The 16381-nt window shown below is 38.7% G+C and overlaps 2 protein-coding genes and 1 long non-coding RNA gene across 7 annotated transcripts; 1 reads left to right on the plus strand and 2 right to left on the minus strand.

Annotated features, from left to right (window-relative positions):
• Window positions 1-4168: 4168 nt before the first annotated feature.
• Window positions 4169-6808, plus strand: LOC103949947. 4 transcript variants are annotated; one of them, XR_007254755.1, is made up of 5 exons: window positions 4169-4565; window positions 5019-5101; window positions 5183-5664; window positions 5745-6202; window positions 6289-6808. It is a non-coding gene; the product is annotated as an uncharacterized LOC103949947 (long non-coding RNA). The 4 variants fall into 4 exon arrangements; XR_007254756.1 differs by having other exon boundaries at window positions 4173-4565; window positions 5183-5427; XR_007254757.1 differs by having other exon boundaries at window positions 4174-4565; window positions 5183-5352.
• A 536-nt stretch (window positions 6809-7344) lies between these two features.
• LOC103949904 (uncharacterized membrane protein YuiD) lies at window positions 7345-9331 on the minus strand. 2 transcript variants are annotated; one of them, XM_048574671.1, is made up of 5 exons: window positions 8967-9331; window positions 8379-8535; window positions 8070-8120; window positions 7781-7873; window positions 7345-7667 (listed from the first exon to the last, which is right to left on the minus strand). In XM_048574671.1, exons 1-5 carry the CDS (start codon window positions 9074-9076, stop codon window positions 7602-7604), a joined length of 477 nt encoding a protein of 158 aa, XP_048430628.1. In that variant the 5' UTR covers window positions 9077-9331; the 3' UTR covers window positions 7345-7601. The 2 variants fall into 2 exon arrangements, with proteins under 2 accessions (XP_048430628.1, XP_048430627.1); XM_048574670.1 differs by having other exon boundaries at window positions 7345-7653; window positions 8967-9329.
• A 691-nt stretch (window positions 9332-10022) lies between these two features.
• LOC103949946 (ATP-dependent DNA helicase Q-like 5) lies at window positions 10023-16369 on the minus strand. The gene is made up of 19 exons (XM_048574651.1): window positions 14933-16369; window positions 14790-14843; window positions 14522-14634; window positions 14151-14363; window positions 13991-14069; window positions 13610-13663; window positions 13434-13508; window positions 13231-13284; window positions 12778-12822; window positions 12598-12692; window positions 12365-12494; window positions 12134-12232; window positions 11973-12028; window positions 11770-11872; window positions 11334-11462; window positions 11043-11212; window positions 10926-10950; window positions 10719-10834; window positions 10023-10580 (listed from the first exon to the last, which is right to left on the minus strand). The coding sequence occupies exons 1-19, from the start codon at window positions 16145-16147 to the stop codon at window positions 10493-10495; spliced, it is 2913 nt and encodes a 970-aa protein (XP_048430608.1). The 5' UTR covers window positions 16148-16369; the 3' UTR covers window positions 10023-10492.
• Window positions 16370-16381: the final 12 nt, after the last annotated feature.

The raw sequence follows: 16381 nt of genomic DNA on the forward strand, positions 1-16381 counted from the left end.
AAGCTTGGTGAGGTCCTTAGAAGGCTCGGGGTGGTCGTTTGAAGGTTTTGGACGTCCGGATCGTGAGTTTCGAGGTTGGCCGGAGTTGGTGGTGTTTTCCCGGCGAGATTTCGTGGATTTTAGCACTTGAAAGTGGTATGAACTTGTTCCTCTTGTTGTAAGCTTCAATTTGGTACCAATTTTGTGAAATTTGGTTGAAAAACGAAGAAGATATGACGATTTGAAGTTTTCCCGAATTTCCGGCGTCGGCAACGGCACCGGAGCCTCACTAGAGAAGATGATGGACTATTTCGTCAAAAATGACGGAATATTCCTAATGGCGTTAACGGAATATTCCTGACGGCGTTAACAAACGCCGTCAGCGTGCCAGGCGCGTGCCTGGCACGTGCGACGGTGAAAATTTTTTCTAAAAATATGGGGATGTTCCTGAGGTTGAGTAGATCACGTTGGTGTATTCATACACCCCATTTGAGCATTGTATGAGAAGTTATTTCATAAGGTTGGTTATGTGCTTTAAAAATTAACGTTTTTGTAGTTGTTTCGCATATAGGTGAGACGTATCCGAGGACGAGCGTGGTCACTCGAGGCAAGGGGGTTACGACCCTTCTACATACCAGTGAGTGGGCTTTTGGTTTTCCGTATATACCTATATACTCATGTTTTCCCAGAAAATGATTTGAGACGTTTATTCGTTTATATGCCATGTTTATTGTTTGCCATCATTTACGCATTATTAGTTGCATGTTTATATATATATGTTTGGCGCTGCGGACGCATAGGTAAGTGTCAGGTGAGTATGATTTACATTTACGTTCAGTAGTGTTTCTGGATACATAAAGAGCTCATAACATGCACCCCCGGTGTTATTGCTCCCGCCCAGAGTAGGGCACAGTCCTTCACGTGATATTCACTTCCCGCACCAGACGCTCATCTTGGATCCAAGTTAGGTGCACAGTCCTATCGTACAGACCACTTTAGGTGGTTCCGACTCGTAGGTGACCCGCGATTATTCGCCTAGCCTTCACATGATCGTAGCACTTGAGCGTACTTATATTACACCCAGGCCTGTCATACAGACCACTTTAGGTGATTCCGACTCGTGTGCAGGTATAGTTAGTGAGAGGGAGATTTGAGCTCTAGATTCAGCCGTACAGGTCACGTTAGGTGACTCCGGCTGACAGATTTCAGGGCATTTGCTTTGGCATTTTCCTGAGCACTTGCATATTACTTCGAGGCATTTGGCATGGCACATTTTCCGAGCATGACTTATATATATATGTATATGCTATTTTCTGGGAAGTATACAGGTTTTACGGCGAGGGGTTAGAATTTGTTTTGAAATGGTTTTTGAAAAGCTTTGTTTTTGCCCACTCACGCTTTTGTTTTGCGCCCCTCCAGGTTTTAGTTGGCTAGCACGTTTGGGGGCTTCCCCGATGACTTCCCTGGCATATTTGACAGACTGTCACCATTGTAGGACCACCTTAGGGTGTACTTTTGTTGTGTCGTTTTCTCCCGGACTGCATTAGGTTTTCATGCTATGAACGTTGTTTTCACACTTTGCTTGCACATGTATGTTATTACCTTGTGTTAAGCCGGATTTTAATTATTCGTATTATTTCTATTATTATTATTTTATTTGCTTCCGCACTGTGCACATGGCTACGTCACTTCCACGTGATGGCCAGCATGCCCTAATCTCGATCGGGGTGTGTCATTTTAGTGTTAAAAGTTTTTAAGTTTTTTTTTTAATAGAAATAGAGTGTGGAGTGTGCCAATTTATTTGATGGGTTTATTGTTGTCAGCCGAACTTTATTACACATCATAAGTATTGACATATACTGAAGCAATATAATGAGTGCTATCGAAAAAATTTGTAAAGTGCTTTCAACGCAACTTGCTGAGTGCTGCTGTCGAGATACCTAGCAAACATTACATCAAATACTTGGTGTGGCATAAAATGGACTCATACCAAACATTTGAAATGTCCTTGAAAGGCTTCACATATGTATTTTTCAAACTCTGGATGGTATGTAAACCACATTGGTCCCACTATACATCTTTTATTGCGTATTAAGAACACACCATCATTTCATTGGAAAATGTTGTTCACGCACTTATTTTTATCTTGCACACACCCTTGTTAATCTTCTATCATTGATCTTCTTCAATTGGCTCGATTTGACGACCAAAAAATTGAGGGGTTTGTGATAAGTAAAAATGGATGTGTGCTATCACTACTCCATTTCATTTTAGGTTTTATGGGTATATGAGGCTAACCACATTATTTAGTATAATCACTATCTAATTTTTTTTTTAAAAAATATTCTCACTAAATGTCATTATAACATATATGACCGTCAAACGGTAACAGTGTTAAAATACAAAGTATTGTTGCCAACTCTCATAATTTGAGTGAAGTACAATTGGTGACGGTGTCTTGTGTACATTGAAAAATTAAGGACTTTCATGAGACTTGTATACCCATATTATAGTATAACGTACTAATAATTTAGTATTATATATAAGTTTCTCTTCGTATGATATTTTTGTATCACAAAAAGTTATCTCTAATAAAGAGCGATTGATTCTCTCATGCAACTAATATTTAATCTTAATGTGTATACCATCAAATAAAAAGTTATTACGTGTCAAAAAATGTACTACTCGTCTACTACGCGATTGTCATGTAGCATATAAGAAAATTTTTCTACGTGAACGTGTTGAGTTGAGGACACGTGGACGGTGAGGATGGAGAAGAGTGTCAGTGCTCATCTGATGCAATGTCGGGGGTGGGATTGATTATTGCAAGAAAATGTGGGGGACTGGGCATTTTCACGTGAATTTTCTGCTGCAAGGTCAGGGTGGGAACAAAAAAGCTGCAATTGGTTAATAAATGATTGAATGGGCGTCATGTACGATGTCGTTTGGCTACTGAATGCCAATACAGCCATGCTTTTGTTGGATTAGTACGAACTCGTGTGACAAGTGCTTTTAAACGACCGAACTCATTTTTATATAAAATATTTTCAGGCTTCAAAATCATTTGTAGGAAACATTTCTAATATTTTTCATGATTAACTTTTTTATCAAAATTGATTTTGAAAATATTTTTTTTTTAAAAAACGCTTTCAATTATTTCAAACGAGTTATACTTTTTCCAGACAGTGGAAAAGTGGGCAGTGTCAATTTGCTAATTCCAGTGAATCACTTGGGGTTCAATTTGGTAAATGCAATTTTATATTGCTATACATATTTAGTGAGATTCTTATTAAATTCCACACCCCACACTTTGTTAATTTGTCAGTTTTCTTGTTCACGTATGCTTGCAGTTTTATTTTGTAGCTCATCACTCCGTTGCAGGTAAAGATTAATATATAATTAACAATAACAAAAAGTAAGCTAAAATATTACCGAAGCGAATATTTGGGCTAGCGAGAAGTTACTGTATTCTAATGACATGACATGTACATCATATTTACAAGTAACGTGACATATTATTAAATTATAACATGTTGTTTTTATCTAAATGTGCACTAATTTTATTTTGATTATTAGTTTTCCTGGCTGTGTAATGCATTTTCAGTTTCTCAAAAAAAAAAAAAAAAAAAAAAAATCAAAACTATTTTGATACAGTTTGATTTCGTTTGCTAACACATACGAAATCAAATATCCATAAGCAACTTGAGTGGGCCCCATTTCTTGTGCAACTTACCATGTAATGGGCCTAAGACCAAATATTTTAAATCAAACCCAAGCCCAAAATATCCAATCCAATTCTCAAAACCCAAGAGTCTGTTGGATAGCTAGAACTTGTTGTACTTTTAAAATAACTGGAAGGATTTTTACTGAAAATATTTTTAAAATCAATCATTAGTAAAGATACAAGTAAATCTTAGAAAATCACTTAAAAGTGTTTTATGGAAGAAAACACTTTAAGTGCTTTTGAAATCCAAAAATATTTTCACTAAAAGTTTTGAAATCCAAAAATATTTTCACTAAAAGCGTTTTCAATCATTTTAAAAAGACATCCAAACGAGTCCCTAGTCTTTTCTAGCTTATGGGCTAAGCATAACGCGGGTCAAAATCATCTCAGCCCTTGGTTGATTAGTCAAAAAAAAATAGATTTAATTCATTAAAACATTTGTACATCCACCAGAAAATTCCCCTACGCGCTACCAGATTTTCCCCGAGCTGAGCTGCTGAGTATTTGGGGTTTGCTAAGCTGCTGATTATTTGGTTTAGCTTATTTACTTGAAAACAAATCCGAGCCGCTTGTTGAAATCAGAAGCTCTGCCACTGCCTCACGCTCTCTTGCTCGATACTCAATGGCGATGCTCTGAATTCCGAACTTCGTTTCAGCTTCCGAGATGTGGTGGTTTTCAGGAGGTTTAGCGGCCTATACAAAGCCAATGCCAGAATCCAAGCATACCCTTTTGGCCACACGCACAAAAGAGCCTTATCAGACTCTAAGATCTTCAACAATGGCGACGATTCGGTGCTTCCCGTTCTGATCGTCGGTGCAGGGCCTGTGGGTCTCGTTCTGTCCCTACTTCTAACAAAACTAGGTAAGTTCTTCTTCTAACCCAACTTTATTTTTTTTCCAGTCCTCAGGCCTTGTTTGGTTGCCTAGAAAGTATGGGATGGAATGGAAGCATGAAAATTTAGAAAATTTTCACCCTTAAAGATAGTTTGTTATTTTTCTTAAGGAGTCAATACTTGAAATGGAATTGTGTGTAAGGGGAGCAGTAAGTTTGATTTCTTCGATTTTTCGGTGTGTATGTTGTGCTAGTATTATTTTGAAGTGGAATTCATGCTTGCATTCTCTGTGATGAAATGATATTTGAGCTGAGGTTTCGTAAAATGTGATTGTGCATGTGTTAAGGTAGATTAAGGCCTTAATCAGAAACTTATTGTCCCAAGTTATTAACTTTTCTTTTCTCTTGCAAGTAATTTTATCTCATGAAATGTACTACTTCTTGCTCAGTTGAGACATAATCATGCATTGCATCAATTTGCAGGGGTCAAATGTTCGGTTGTGGAGAAGAGCAAAGCTTTCTCAAATCATCCACAGGCGCATTTCATCAACAATCGATCCATGGAGGTTGGTTTTCATGTTTGGAAGATATAATTATAGGAGTTATTCGGAGAAATTCACTCTTCACTTGAACTTGTGTATTATTAGGTGTTTCGCAAATTGGATGGCCTGGCAGAGGAGATCCAGAGGCCTCAACCACCGGTAGAATTATGGAGAAAGTTCTTATATTGCACTTCCCTCCAATTGACGTCAGGCCTACCAAGACTCGGTGAATGTCCATGGATACCTTGGGTGCTGCCCCTTGCATACATTATCAGGTGTGCAATATGCCTTTCCAAATGACTTCAGGCATACCAAGACTCGATGAAATGGCGACATGCATGCTATTTCTGGTATAAAAAAAATTGCGCGTTGCGCACACTATTCTTACTAACCCCCCCCCTAATATTATTTCCTAGATCCGCCATTAGTGTAAAAAAAAATTTGCACATTGCACACACCACCATTCTTACTGACCCCCCTAATATTATTTCCTAGATCCGCCACTACTAATGGGAGACATTCTAATTATTTAAATAGTATAATACGATGGTGATAGGTCCACGTGTGCAAAAGTTTCGTACATTCATGTAAGTAGACTGTTTAATGTATGAATATAATTTGGATTTTCTATTTTAGCTGTTTCATTCTGGTTAAACTTTGTCATCAGATTTTGAGCAAGTTGTCAGCCCAGTCTCTGGCGCGCACTTCTCGCAGTGCAGACTGATTAGGTTACTACGTATTTAAGCAGCTTGAAAATCTCAGCTTCAAGTTTTGTATGTCTGATGGGTTGGAAGGACTTAACCATGAGCCCTTTCAGGAAAGGCAGTTGTTAATGGGGCATGAGTGTGTTTCAATCAAAGAGAGTGATGATTTTGTTTCTGTGACTGCATCTTTTATCAAGGATGGGAAGCCTATGGAAAGGAATATCAGATGTAATATCGTCGTTGGTACAGATGGCGCAGGAAGTACTGTCCGTAAGCTGGCTGGAGTAAATATGAGGGTGAAAAGGACTTGCAGAAGCTTGTGAGCGTCCATTCCTTGAGCAAAGATCTTTTATCTTCAATACTGAAGCTATAGGGGGTTCTTGTGGTTCATGATCTCGAGCAAGGGGAATTTGTTTTACAGGTATTACAGGCTCCAAACGTGTTATTGGAAATGTGTTTGGTGATATAAATGTGCGATTATGCTGATTATTTCTCATCGTCCTGCAGATTCCATTTTATCCACCTCAGCAAAACCTTGAAGATTTCAGTCGCCAGGTATTTTCTTTGCGGATAAGTAATTTGATGGAAATTGTTCTGCTTGATCTCATGACTGACACTAAATTTAGGGCATTTTTTTATTTTTATGGCCATTGGTGCCCTGGGAGAATTACATTGACGTTGCGGAAGTAAAAAGGTCATCATTGGTGCCCTGGGAGAATTACGTTGACGTTGCGGAAGTAAAAAAGTCATCAAATTCATCATCCTAGTTCGACCGGATGATCATGTTGCTTGGCGCCTGAAGTCAGGGGTTGTCCGTGACCCTGTAACGGAAATGAGAAGGGTTTTCTCTGCTACGTTAGGCGTAAAACCACTTACTAAAGATCAAGAAACTGATGGTATTAATTTGTTATTGAAATAAAAGTGATCTTGGTGTGCAGATGTAACGTATTAGGTTTGTCGTAAAATGAGACATTTCGTAACAGACTGTATTCTCATGTATGTCACTTTGTAACCAAGTTATGCTCTCTCTCTCTCTCTCTCTCTCTCTCTCTCTCTCAAAATAATTAGAGGGTCCATAATCTTTTAGCAGAAGATGCTAATCTATCCGTTCGCATTTCAAATTAAATAAAATTCCTACATTTCGACAAAAAAAAGAAAAACTCAGAAAGACTCCAACATGATAGAATCAAAATGGTGAAAGTCCCTCATCAGAAGCTCCACCAGGAACTTTGAAAGTCCCTCATCTGTAATCTTACTCGTATGTTTGTGTTCATGCTTACTGTTTCTGTTTCCTTTTTTTTACCGAAGGGAGAGGGGATTTTGAACTTGCACGCGATTACAGAACATCGCTGCCTTGGCTCTCAAACGAGGCTTGGCATTGTGCGAGTGTCGATATGGAGACATTTGGGGAGATTTTGCTTTCGAAGCAATAGAATTGATGATGAGTGGCAACTTTTGGCGATGCAAGCAGGATAAAAGTAAAAATGGACTTAATTGGATGACAAAGTATGGTTATCTTCGTTAAACCGAACATGTCTCAACAAGATCGTTTCGTCACGAAAAAAAAAAAAAAAACCCTTAATCAAATTACATCTTGCAAACAGTTGCGTTTTTACAAAATGAAGACATACTAATTGAATTATTATAGATAAGAAGGCCTATGTCTTCAACTTTGGGAAGTATCGCGTATGAAGATGGATCTGCAATTCGCAATCCAAAGGTATATCAGATGTGGCTCTAGGAGATGATACCACAATATCACTATCTATGTGGATGTAAACCAATCCAGGATCATGTTGTATGACTGATAGTAAGAGTAATCACATAGCCCATGCTTGCCGTGACAATTCCAAGCAAACCGCCAGCAACAACCTGTCAAACGGGAGCTAGAATCATCATAAAAGACGTTTCTTATCATCAAAGTTTTTGGTATCCTGTACTCATGGATACACTATCCACTAAACAATTTTAAGGTAAGAAACTAAAGCAATATACAGACCTGAAGAGGGGTGTGGCCGAGAAGTTCTCGAAGTGGTCTGCTTTCAGCCAGAGGATGTTCAGCAGGGAGTTCATACACAATTTGATTCAAAACCTGAAGAGTATCAAAATCCAATGTTAATACGTAGACAATCAAATCAACCAAAATTTGAATAGGATACTCATGAGCTGAATTATATGAGAACACAATGAAAACATGGTATACAAACATCAAAGTGTCGGATGAAGTTAATTCTTAGACAAAGTGTTAAAAGAAAACTAGTAGAACCAAAAATATCAAAACTTCAAACCTCAGCTTGGCGTCCAGCGTGTAATCTTACACCGGTGGCATCATACATCACCTGCCACCCAAATTTCTACATTAGAGATCTCCAATTGGCATGTGATCTTTATCATTGTTTCCAAAATGCATTTTTTTAAGTCCATGTGCGTACACATTTCAGCTGGCTGCAGTGCAGTCTTATTGAGTATTGAACTAGCATAATGATCACATTATCAAATGGTCTTCAGACTTAGAAAAAAAGTGCAACAAATTATGAGTAAAAATGGAAAATCCCTGCTATCTGCGAAATGCTGCAGAAAGAAGTGAAGGATCTTACCACACATGCTAAGACCAATACAATGGCAAAGAGTGATCCACCGATGCCTTCTTGGAACCCAACGGCTGTAGCAATAGCAGTAACAGTCGCAGAATGAGACGATGGCATTCCGCCGGATCCAAGAAGTTGCTTGAAATCCCATCTTCTTTCCTTGTACCTGCAAATCTATCAAGGTTTAAGAACTCTTAGGATAAACTAAAAACACCAACAATCAAAAAGAAAAGAAGCAATTTCCCATTTCTATACAGAGGTTCATTTCCACATACCAATCTCACATGAATCAAATTACCATTGTAACATCAAAATAATGCCAATATTTTACAGGAATCAATTTACCATTTAAGCATGTTTTGATTAAAGATTACGTTCTTCTAATCAAGAACCAATATATGGGCAAACCCACAATTTCAATTAACAAAATCTATGGCAGTAGAATTCAATTCAAGAACTTTCTTTTGGGTACATCGAAAAGATCCGATCAAGACTAAGACAATGCAGCAACACGGAACCACCACAAGAACCCAAAATTGACGGATTGGGTCGGATCCAAATTCGGATAACTGTGTAAGAAAGGAGAGAGAAAAGTACCAGGAGGTGAAGACCTTGATGAATTGGGCAATGGAGAAAGCTACGAGAGCAGAGAGGAGAGGGTAGTTGGTGAAGATTGAGGACGATGATGATGCCGCCGCCTCAACCATCGCGCTTTTTTGCTTTATAATTCTTCGAACGAGACTGCAAATATTCTAAAAGGTAAAATCAAAACCCCAAATCTGAAATCTTTAATTGTTTGATTCGCGGGAGGAGAGGAGGAGGGAACGAGGGAGAGAGAGCATGACGTGATAAATAGGGAGGAGAGAGGACCGACTGATTCCACAACGACCTACGGAGTTTTAGGCCGTTGCGCCGTCGTTTTGATTGAAAACAAAGGAAGAAGACGTTCTGGAAAGAGCTAAAGAAGCAGCTAGCAGACTTGTCTGGCGTTATTTTGGTATCTATGTAACTAACGGTCTTCGCCTTTTTTTTTTTTTTTTTTTTTTTTTTTTAAGGCAACTAGTGGCAAGTCACGGTTATTTATCTATTTCGAGAGTCAGAAAGACACAGGTATTTCAGCCTTCCTAGCCACAAGTCTGGCTTCCAGACCAGTGGCGGGTTTTCAACCCGAAACCTCCAGTTTTTAATTTTAAAAAAAATCTCGTAATTCACTATTTATTACTGAATCACTAGCTCGTGGTTGTCTTTGCCTTTTTCTTGACTCTTGAGAAATAATTATTTATTTATTTATTTTTAAATGAAGACGCTTCTTTGTTTGTGAAACATTTGGAAAGAATATACCCAATTCCCAATGTGTCATAATACAGCTCCCTTCCTGATTCTTATCCAATGGATGATCAAAAGATTATCTTAAAAATAAAACTCTTCATATTTTTTACGCAATGTTTTTATAGAAAAATGATACATAAACTAACACTAACGTTATTTTTTAAAAGTCTCACTTTTGAACAAAATTCCTAAACTTTTCTCTAAACAAGTTCCACAAATTTGGGTTCCAATCATTTGAGGTGTAATCAAATTAAGATTTAAAAGAATTTTAAAAGACTTTAGAATCAAATGTTGTCAATTAGAATTTTATAAACATTGAAATCATAGTGTAGTCAAATTCAAATTTAATATAATTTACAAAAATTCTAATATATTTTGTAAAAATCCACATTCATCATATCATAATTCCATAAGATTATTCATATTTAACACCGTCACGTGGTATAAACTTGAATGAGCCAACTAAAAGGCAAATTTTATTTTTTGGTGCAACTCCATATCCCTCTCGTCTGACTGATGGGAGAAACGGGGATATACCCGGCTTACATGGAAGATCTCTGTTTCCCTTTGTGTCTTGGTCATACGAGTGACACGGCACGGAAGCCTCTACCCAAGAATCTTTCCACCCACGGGGAATGAAAGATATGGTAGCTTACTGCTTACCTGCCATAACTCAGTTTCCGTAGCACTAGAAACGGCAAGAAAACATCAGTTCTGTGCTGGTTTGATAAAAACGTGTTACTCTTTTTCTTCTGTACTTTGCTTATCCGATCCCCAACTGTATTCTAAGCAGCTTAGACAGCATTCTTCCCCACAAAATTGACCAGTTCCGCCTTTGCCGCGTCCATTACCACCTGGAAGTCTATACTTGTGTATCTTCCCCTGTGATGAAGATTTAGCATGTCAGTTCAAACTTGTCTCCAGTGAAGAACTTGATACTGTATAAAAGCGCATTGCCGAGAAAGTGGATCGAACACTTTAAATTGTGTCGGACCCTGCAAATCAAGTTTGTTTACGTACCAGAAGTGAGTTTTAGACCAGAATGTAGAAGGATAGGATGGACTTGCAATGCCATGCATTATCCTTGCAACAGCTCTGGGAGTGAATTTGGCCTGTGAATTGCTCTGCAGAAAGACCTGTCAATCCAAGAGGAGCCAATACATTAGAACTGCCAAGCACGAGCTGTCTCGAGTATATTAGGAGCTGATCACATACGAAGGTTCTTACTTTTATATCTGCTCGCAAAAATCGGCTGCACATGTGAATGTTAAAGATATCAGCACGTAGAATAGGAAATCTTGATGCCAAATGATTTAAGTTTCAACAACCACAGATCATACCGACCTGGATTTACCCATCGTATTAGGGACTTCAGAATTGTCATCTCCATCGAAGTATTCGATAATTTTCTTATGCAAACATTGTGTGTGTTGGGCATCACAACAACCTTGCGTCTTCTCGCAAGAGTTAACGGCAAAAACTGCCGCATTAAACATTGCGTCCAACTTCCGCACCTAAATCAAAAGCAGAACATATTATTTGTACAAGAGAAACACGTTGTATTTGTATTTCCTCTGTTTACAGTGGTGTACTGAATTGATAAAAACGTTTAATGTGTTAACAATTATCAATTACCTTGCAACTTTCAACCTCTGATAACCATTTTGTGAGATGTGCTGATAGAGAACAAAGATCTGCAGGGGCTTCGACGATTGTAAAACAGTAGGCTTGGTCCTTCAGTTCGTATGTTACTTCTCCTTTCAACTAAAATAACACAAAAAGGAAAAAAAGATAACTGTGTGAACATTATGGTATCATTATGTAGAGGGCAGGGGATTACAACACGGTAAAACTTTTCACCTATAGAAGATAATAAAACACGGCAGCTTATCACAGGCCCAATTATGAAAATCAATGGCAGGATGAGGTTTGAACAAATCTTACCAATAAAAAAGGGAAAATATACAAATGAAAACAAAAACCATAATACAATTCACCCTTCGTTTTTCCGTTTCCAACTCAAATAGTTAAGTTTTCTCAAAAATAAAATTTTCTTTTGAAGGACTTGAACCTTTAAAATTTGAAGATGATTGGATAGGACAGTAGCTGTAACTCCAATGCTATTTGCCACAGTCGGTATGTCAAACACGTATTGTCCTTGCTTAGTCTCAGACCTGAAAATTTTCACTAAGCATAAGTTGTTTTGCCACATATTTCTTGGTGTAAAATCGTATTCAACTTCTTTGTGTAATCAAAACCACTAATTATACTCACTTTTTCAAAATTGCAGCAACAAAAGCATCTTTCCCTGCAAGTAAAGCTGGGGATGTCTGCATTAAGTACCGCAATATTCAACCATCATGAGGCCAGTTTTTGTGACATTATAATTCAAAGTTATTCTTGGCGAAGTAGAAACCTCTAAACATGCTACCTACATTATGAAAATTCAAGGTGCAAGTCACATTTAACTCTGGAAGTAAATGCAAATACTGCACTTCACCCAACTCCAACTGCGTTAGAAGTGTGAGCATCACCTGCCAAAACAAATGCCAAGAATAGAACATTTTAGTGCATAGCTTCTGAAAGTCCTTGTAAGTTTGTAAGTGATTCTTCTATCTTCACTTAAAAATTTAGAATATTGAACAGAATTAGTAGCAGAGAAGGACCTCTTCTTTCATATCAAACTTGCGAGATGCAGTTTCTTTAACCAATGAACAAACTTTCCCATGCAAGTTCTCATCACTGGTGAATACTTGACAGAGGAATTTGTTTACCATATATTCATCCACACCATCACTGAGAAGTAAGAACACAATACATAAAGTCGTGAACCACTTCTAAACCTATGAAAGCCTTCGATAAAGGGAAAGTAATAGAAGATGCTGCCATATTTAACTACCTATACATAAGACTGCGAAGTTTAAAATATGTGATATCATCATAATAAAGATGGCAATGGGACAACCTCCCATCCCGCCCAGCTCGTCCAATTTCCTACATAATTTATCATTCATTTTGTTAACAAATCTAAGACAAAGAAGCTTTTAGAAAAATACAGTGGTTTTGAAGAAACTTCCACCTGAACATACTCCTCCAAGCTTTCTGGCAAGGTGTAATGAATAACCTGAAAAAGATGCAATTTAGGACTTCCAGAAACAACTGGTAAACAATGGTACAATAAATCCAGACAGCATATTGCGATGCAAATATATGCTGGCATTAAGTAAACAGGCGAACATTTATGTTTATGCATGCAAATCAATCCTGACTTTGTCTTTCTTTTTGTGGTGGATACAAGTCATCTTTTTCTAGACTTTCTCAGAAGCCAGGAGCACAAGGCACGCGTAATATCACGATACCCCATCTGTATACTCCAAAGTTTATTATGCTTTTCATACACTAACCTAATAGACAGTCAGTACAGACACCAAATGTTGTCTTTCTCAGGTTACAGTTCAAGTGAATGCAATGCAATGAACAACACTAATTGAGTTTTTCTGGAAAGGAAAAGTTATGAGTATATTTCTCTTACAGCACCAATATCCCTCTTGTCAAGGCCCATGCCAAAGGCCACAGTTGCAACAACCTTCCATCAAAACATACAAGTCAATCATCCAAGAATTTGATATTTGAATTTGCTACATATGTAAAAGGAAAGAAAAAGAAACATATCTGTAACACAAAATTAAACGAGAAGAATATAGGACTAAGGAATGAGCGGAGTAATTTTCTTACCACTCGTATCTTGTTAGAGAAAAACAACTCCTGCACTCGACTACGATCTTTAGCAGGGATACCACTGTGGTAACTCTGGTTAGCATTTTACCATAACTTGTTAGGTTTTTATCGTTCCTCATCAATATTTACATACAACTTGTGGATCATGCAACTGAGAAACATGGAAAACTAACCTTTGCAGAGATATTATTGTCGCATAAGTGTCTGCTTATCATTTCAGTTTCAAACTGCAAAGTTAGAAAACAAGATTATTTTCAATTCAATGTCAAGAATGTAGGATTATATTCATCCATCCTAATTGAGTGTCAAGAAAGAAGTCAAAATTAATTGCAAGAAGTGTTGGCAATCCTCAACCGCTAGCAGTTTAACAGTATTCCATTTCCCTTCCAATAATCTGAAGTTTGAGTCTTTCCTCATTCAAGAAAGAAGGTTTTAAATATTGCCTCAGCTTGTTGAAAATGTTATCCTAGAACCACCTTAAAACTATCAAATACACAGAGTGTTACAAAACATCTTAAGGAAACGGGATATCAGACATTTGACTCAATGTGTACCTGAAATTTGCAGTAGATAATGATGCTCTGAACATCCTTGAACGAAGTTGACTTGATCAACAGCAGCAGATCTTTCATTCTATTTAATTCATAACAGATTCAGATACATATGTAAGAAAACTGATAAAATGAAGGGGGAGAAAGAAGTATTCAGACTTGCCTATTTCCACTCAATGACACTGAAAGTTGTAAATTATCCCTTAGTATTGCTTTTTGAATGAGATTAGTTGGAGGAATCTCTAAAGCAGACATGATAGAACCCAAAGTTGTGGCTGTGGCCGTAGCTGTCATGGCAAGAATACAGTTGACATTGAGCTTGGCACGAAGAAAACAAGCTCTAAGCCTCATATATGAGGGACGGAAGTTATGTGACCTGGAAAACCCTTCAAAATTAAGTATTTAAGGGGAATTGCATGCCATAAGATACGAAATTCAGCTGGACGGATGAGGACACTGTGGAGTAATAATCAAACTATAAAAGACATTAAAACAAGAAGACAATAGTTGGTGCAACCATCACTATTCACTTACCATTCGGAAACACAGTGAGCTTCATCCACCACAACAAGAGACACAACTGTGTTAGCAGAAAATATAGACAAGAATTCCGCATTCAAAAACCTCTCCGGCGAAACAAAAAGCACCTAAAATACAATCCACCAAACTTTAGCTCTCTGCAAACAATCCAGATAGAACAACTCATACACTATATGAGTAAACACTAGATGTAAAACACATTTTACATCCACTGGGGACAAATCATACTCAAATTTACTCAACAATATGTTGACATACCAACCTTTAACTCCCCTTGTTGAAGCAGCCTTATTGTCTCGGAAGCTTCTTCAGGTCTCTGAATAAACAAAAGGAGACAAATTACACCCACCTATTTGTATGTGAGCAAAGAGAGACATAGACCGAGACTGAGAGCGCGGGGCATACCTGATTGCTACAAATAAGACCGCCACGAATCATATGAGGCAGCTGCTTAAGCTGGTCAATCATCAGTGCAATCAATGGACTGACAACCAAAGTTACCCCAGGTAAAATTAATGAGGGCAACTGATAACACAACGATTTGCCAGCACCCGTAGGCAAAACAAGCATTGTCGACTTCCCCTCGAGCACCATCTTGATTGCCTTCAACTGCCCATCTCGGAACAATTCATACCCATAAGTTAACCTCAACAATTTCACCAAATTCTCATCACTCGGATCATTTCTAGTCATCAAAACCGCCTCTTCAAACGATTCGGAATCAAATTTCGGTCTTTTACTGTCTTGCTTCCGAATCTGTTGTTCTGCAATAGCATCTGCAACCAACTCATCTTCTTCACCAATTGTCTCCCCATCATTTTCATCTACTGCTTTCAATTTCCTTTTCCCCTTTCTGTAAAATTTTCGACGACCCGACGAGCTGCTATTTCCTCTTCGGTTCACGAATTTGCGCTTCCCCCGATTCAGATTGAGCTTCACAAAGTTCCCTTCTGCCCAACTGCTTCGAAACTTCACAGGCGCCGAAGGCACATTGCCTCCAATCAAATTGAAACGTTTCTTCACAGCTATGGCCGAAACTCCAGACTTGGCAGCAGCCGCTTCGCGTTTTGGCTCTGGCGGTACCCGATTGGGGGCAGAAGAATCAGACCCACCAATTGCAGCCGTTGGATCCGGCTTCGGCGCCGAAGAAGACAGCGGCGGCTCGTCGTCTTGGAAAGAATCGAAATCGATGGAGGTCCGTCGGATTTTGGAGAACGACGGTGACTGGAACAGGTGCCTGCCCTGTGGGGCGAGAAGGGTATCGCTGGAATCGACGGTGGGGATCGCGCGGGATGGATCGGACGGCCAGCGGCAGATTTGGTAGGGTAAATTGGGGAGGAGGAGAGGAGATGGATCGGGCGGCGGGTCTGGTCGGGTGGGCTCGGCAGAGGGAGTTTCGGGTTCGGAAATGGGTTTGGACTTAGACGAAGGTCTGTACCTAAGTCTCGATGTGCGGGAGGAGAGAATGCTAGGCTTTGGCTTTGGTGGCGGTGGCTTCCGATTTGGCGCCGGCTGTCGCTTTGGATTTGTCGGTGGCGGCTGTGGTGGTAATGAAGGTTTAGTGTGTCTTGGGGGAGTGGCAGAGATGTGAGAGCCGTCGGAGTCGGAATCGGATACCATGGTGAATTTTGGTCGGAGAAAATTGATTGAATTTTCAAGTCCTTTACTTGATGATATGGTTTTCCCGCCATATTTTGAGGTTTTCTTTTTTGGCTATGATTTCCCGCCATGTTTAGATTCTCTCTTTCCCTTCTCATTTTATGTAATTTTAGGACTTTATGATTTTGGGTTAAGTCAAAGTGAAACAATAGGGTCCTTATAATATTTTCCTTGGAACTCGTCAATGGCGAGAAT

Source organism: the organism of the source record quoted next, unplaced genomic scaffold (genome assembly GCF_019419815.1).
Source record: "Pyrus x bretschneideri cultivar Hongxiangsu unplaced genomic scaffold, Pyrus_bretschneideri_v1 Contig74, whole genome shotgun sequence".
NCBI classification, from domain to species: domain Eukaryota; kingdom Viridiplantae; phylum Streptophyta; class Magnoliopsida; order Rosales; family Rosaceae; genus Pyrus; species Pyrus x bretschneideri.

Excerpts from the sequence above, each read along its gene's own strand:
- LOC103949904 (XM_048574670.1), bottom strand. The coding sequence starts at position 9,076 with ATGGTTGAGGCGGCGGCATCATCATCGTCCTCAATCTTCACCAACTAC. Across the intron at positions 8,121-8,378 it reads TATTGGTCTTAGCATGTGTG|GTGATGTATGATGCCACCGG; the intron begins GTAAGATCCTTC and ends TTTGGGTGGCAG. Across the intron at positions 7,654-7,780 it reads TCGGCCACACCCCTCTTCAG|GTTGTTGCTGGCGGTTTGCT; the intron begins GTCTGTATATTG and ends CCCGTTTGACAG.
- LOC103949946 (XM_048574651.1), bottom strand. The coding sequence starts at position 16,147 with ATGGTATCCGATTCCGACTCCGACGGCTCTCACATCTCTGCCACTCCC. Across the intron at positions 12,233-12,364 it reads AGTTTGATATGAAAGAAGAG|GTGATGCTCACACTTCTAAC; the intron begins GTCCTTCTCTGC and ends TTGTTTTGGCAG. Across the intron at positions 11,873-11,972 it reads GTTGCTGCAATTTTGAAAAA|GTCTGAGACTAAGCAAGGAC; the intron begins GTGAGTATAATT and ends GAAAATTTTCAG.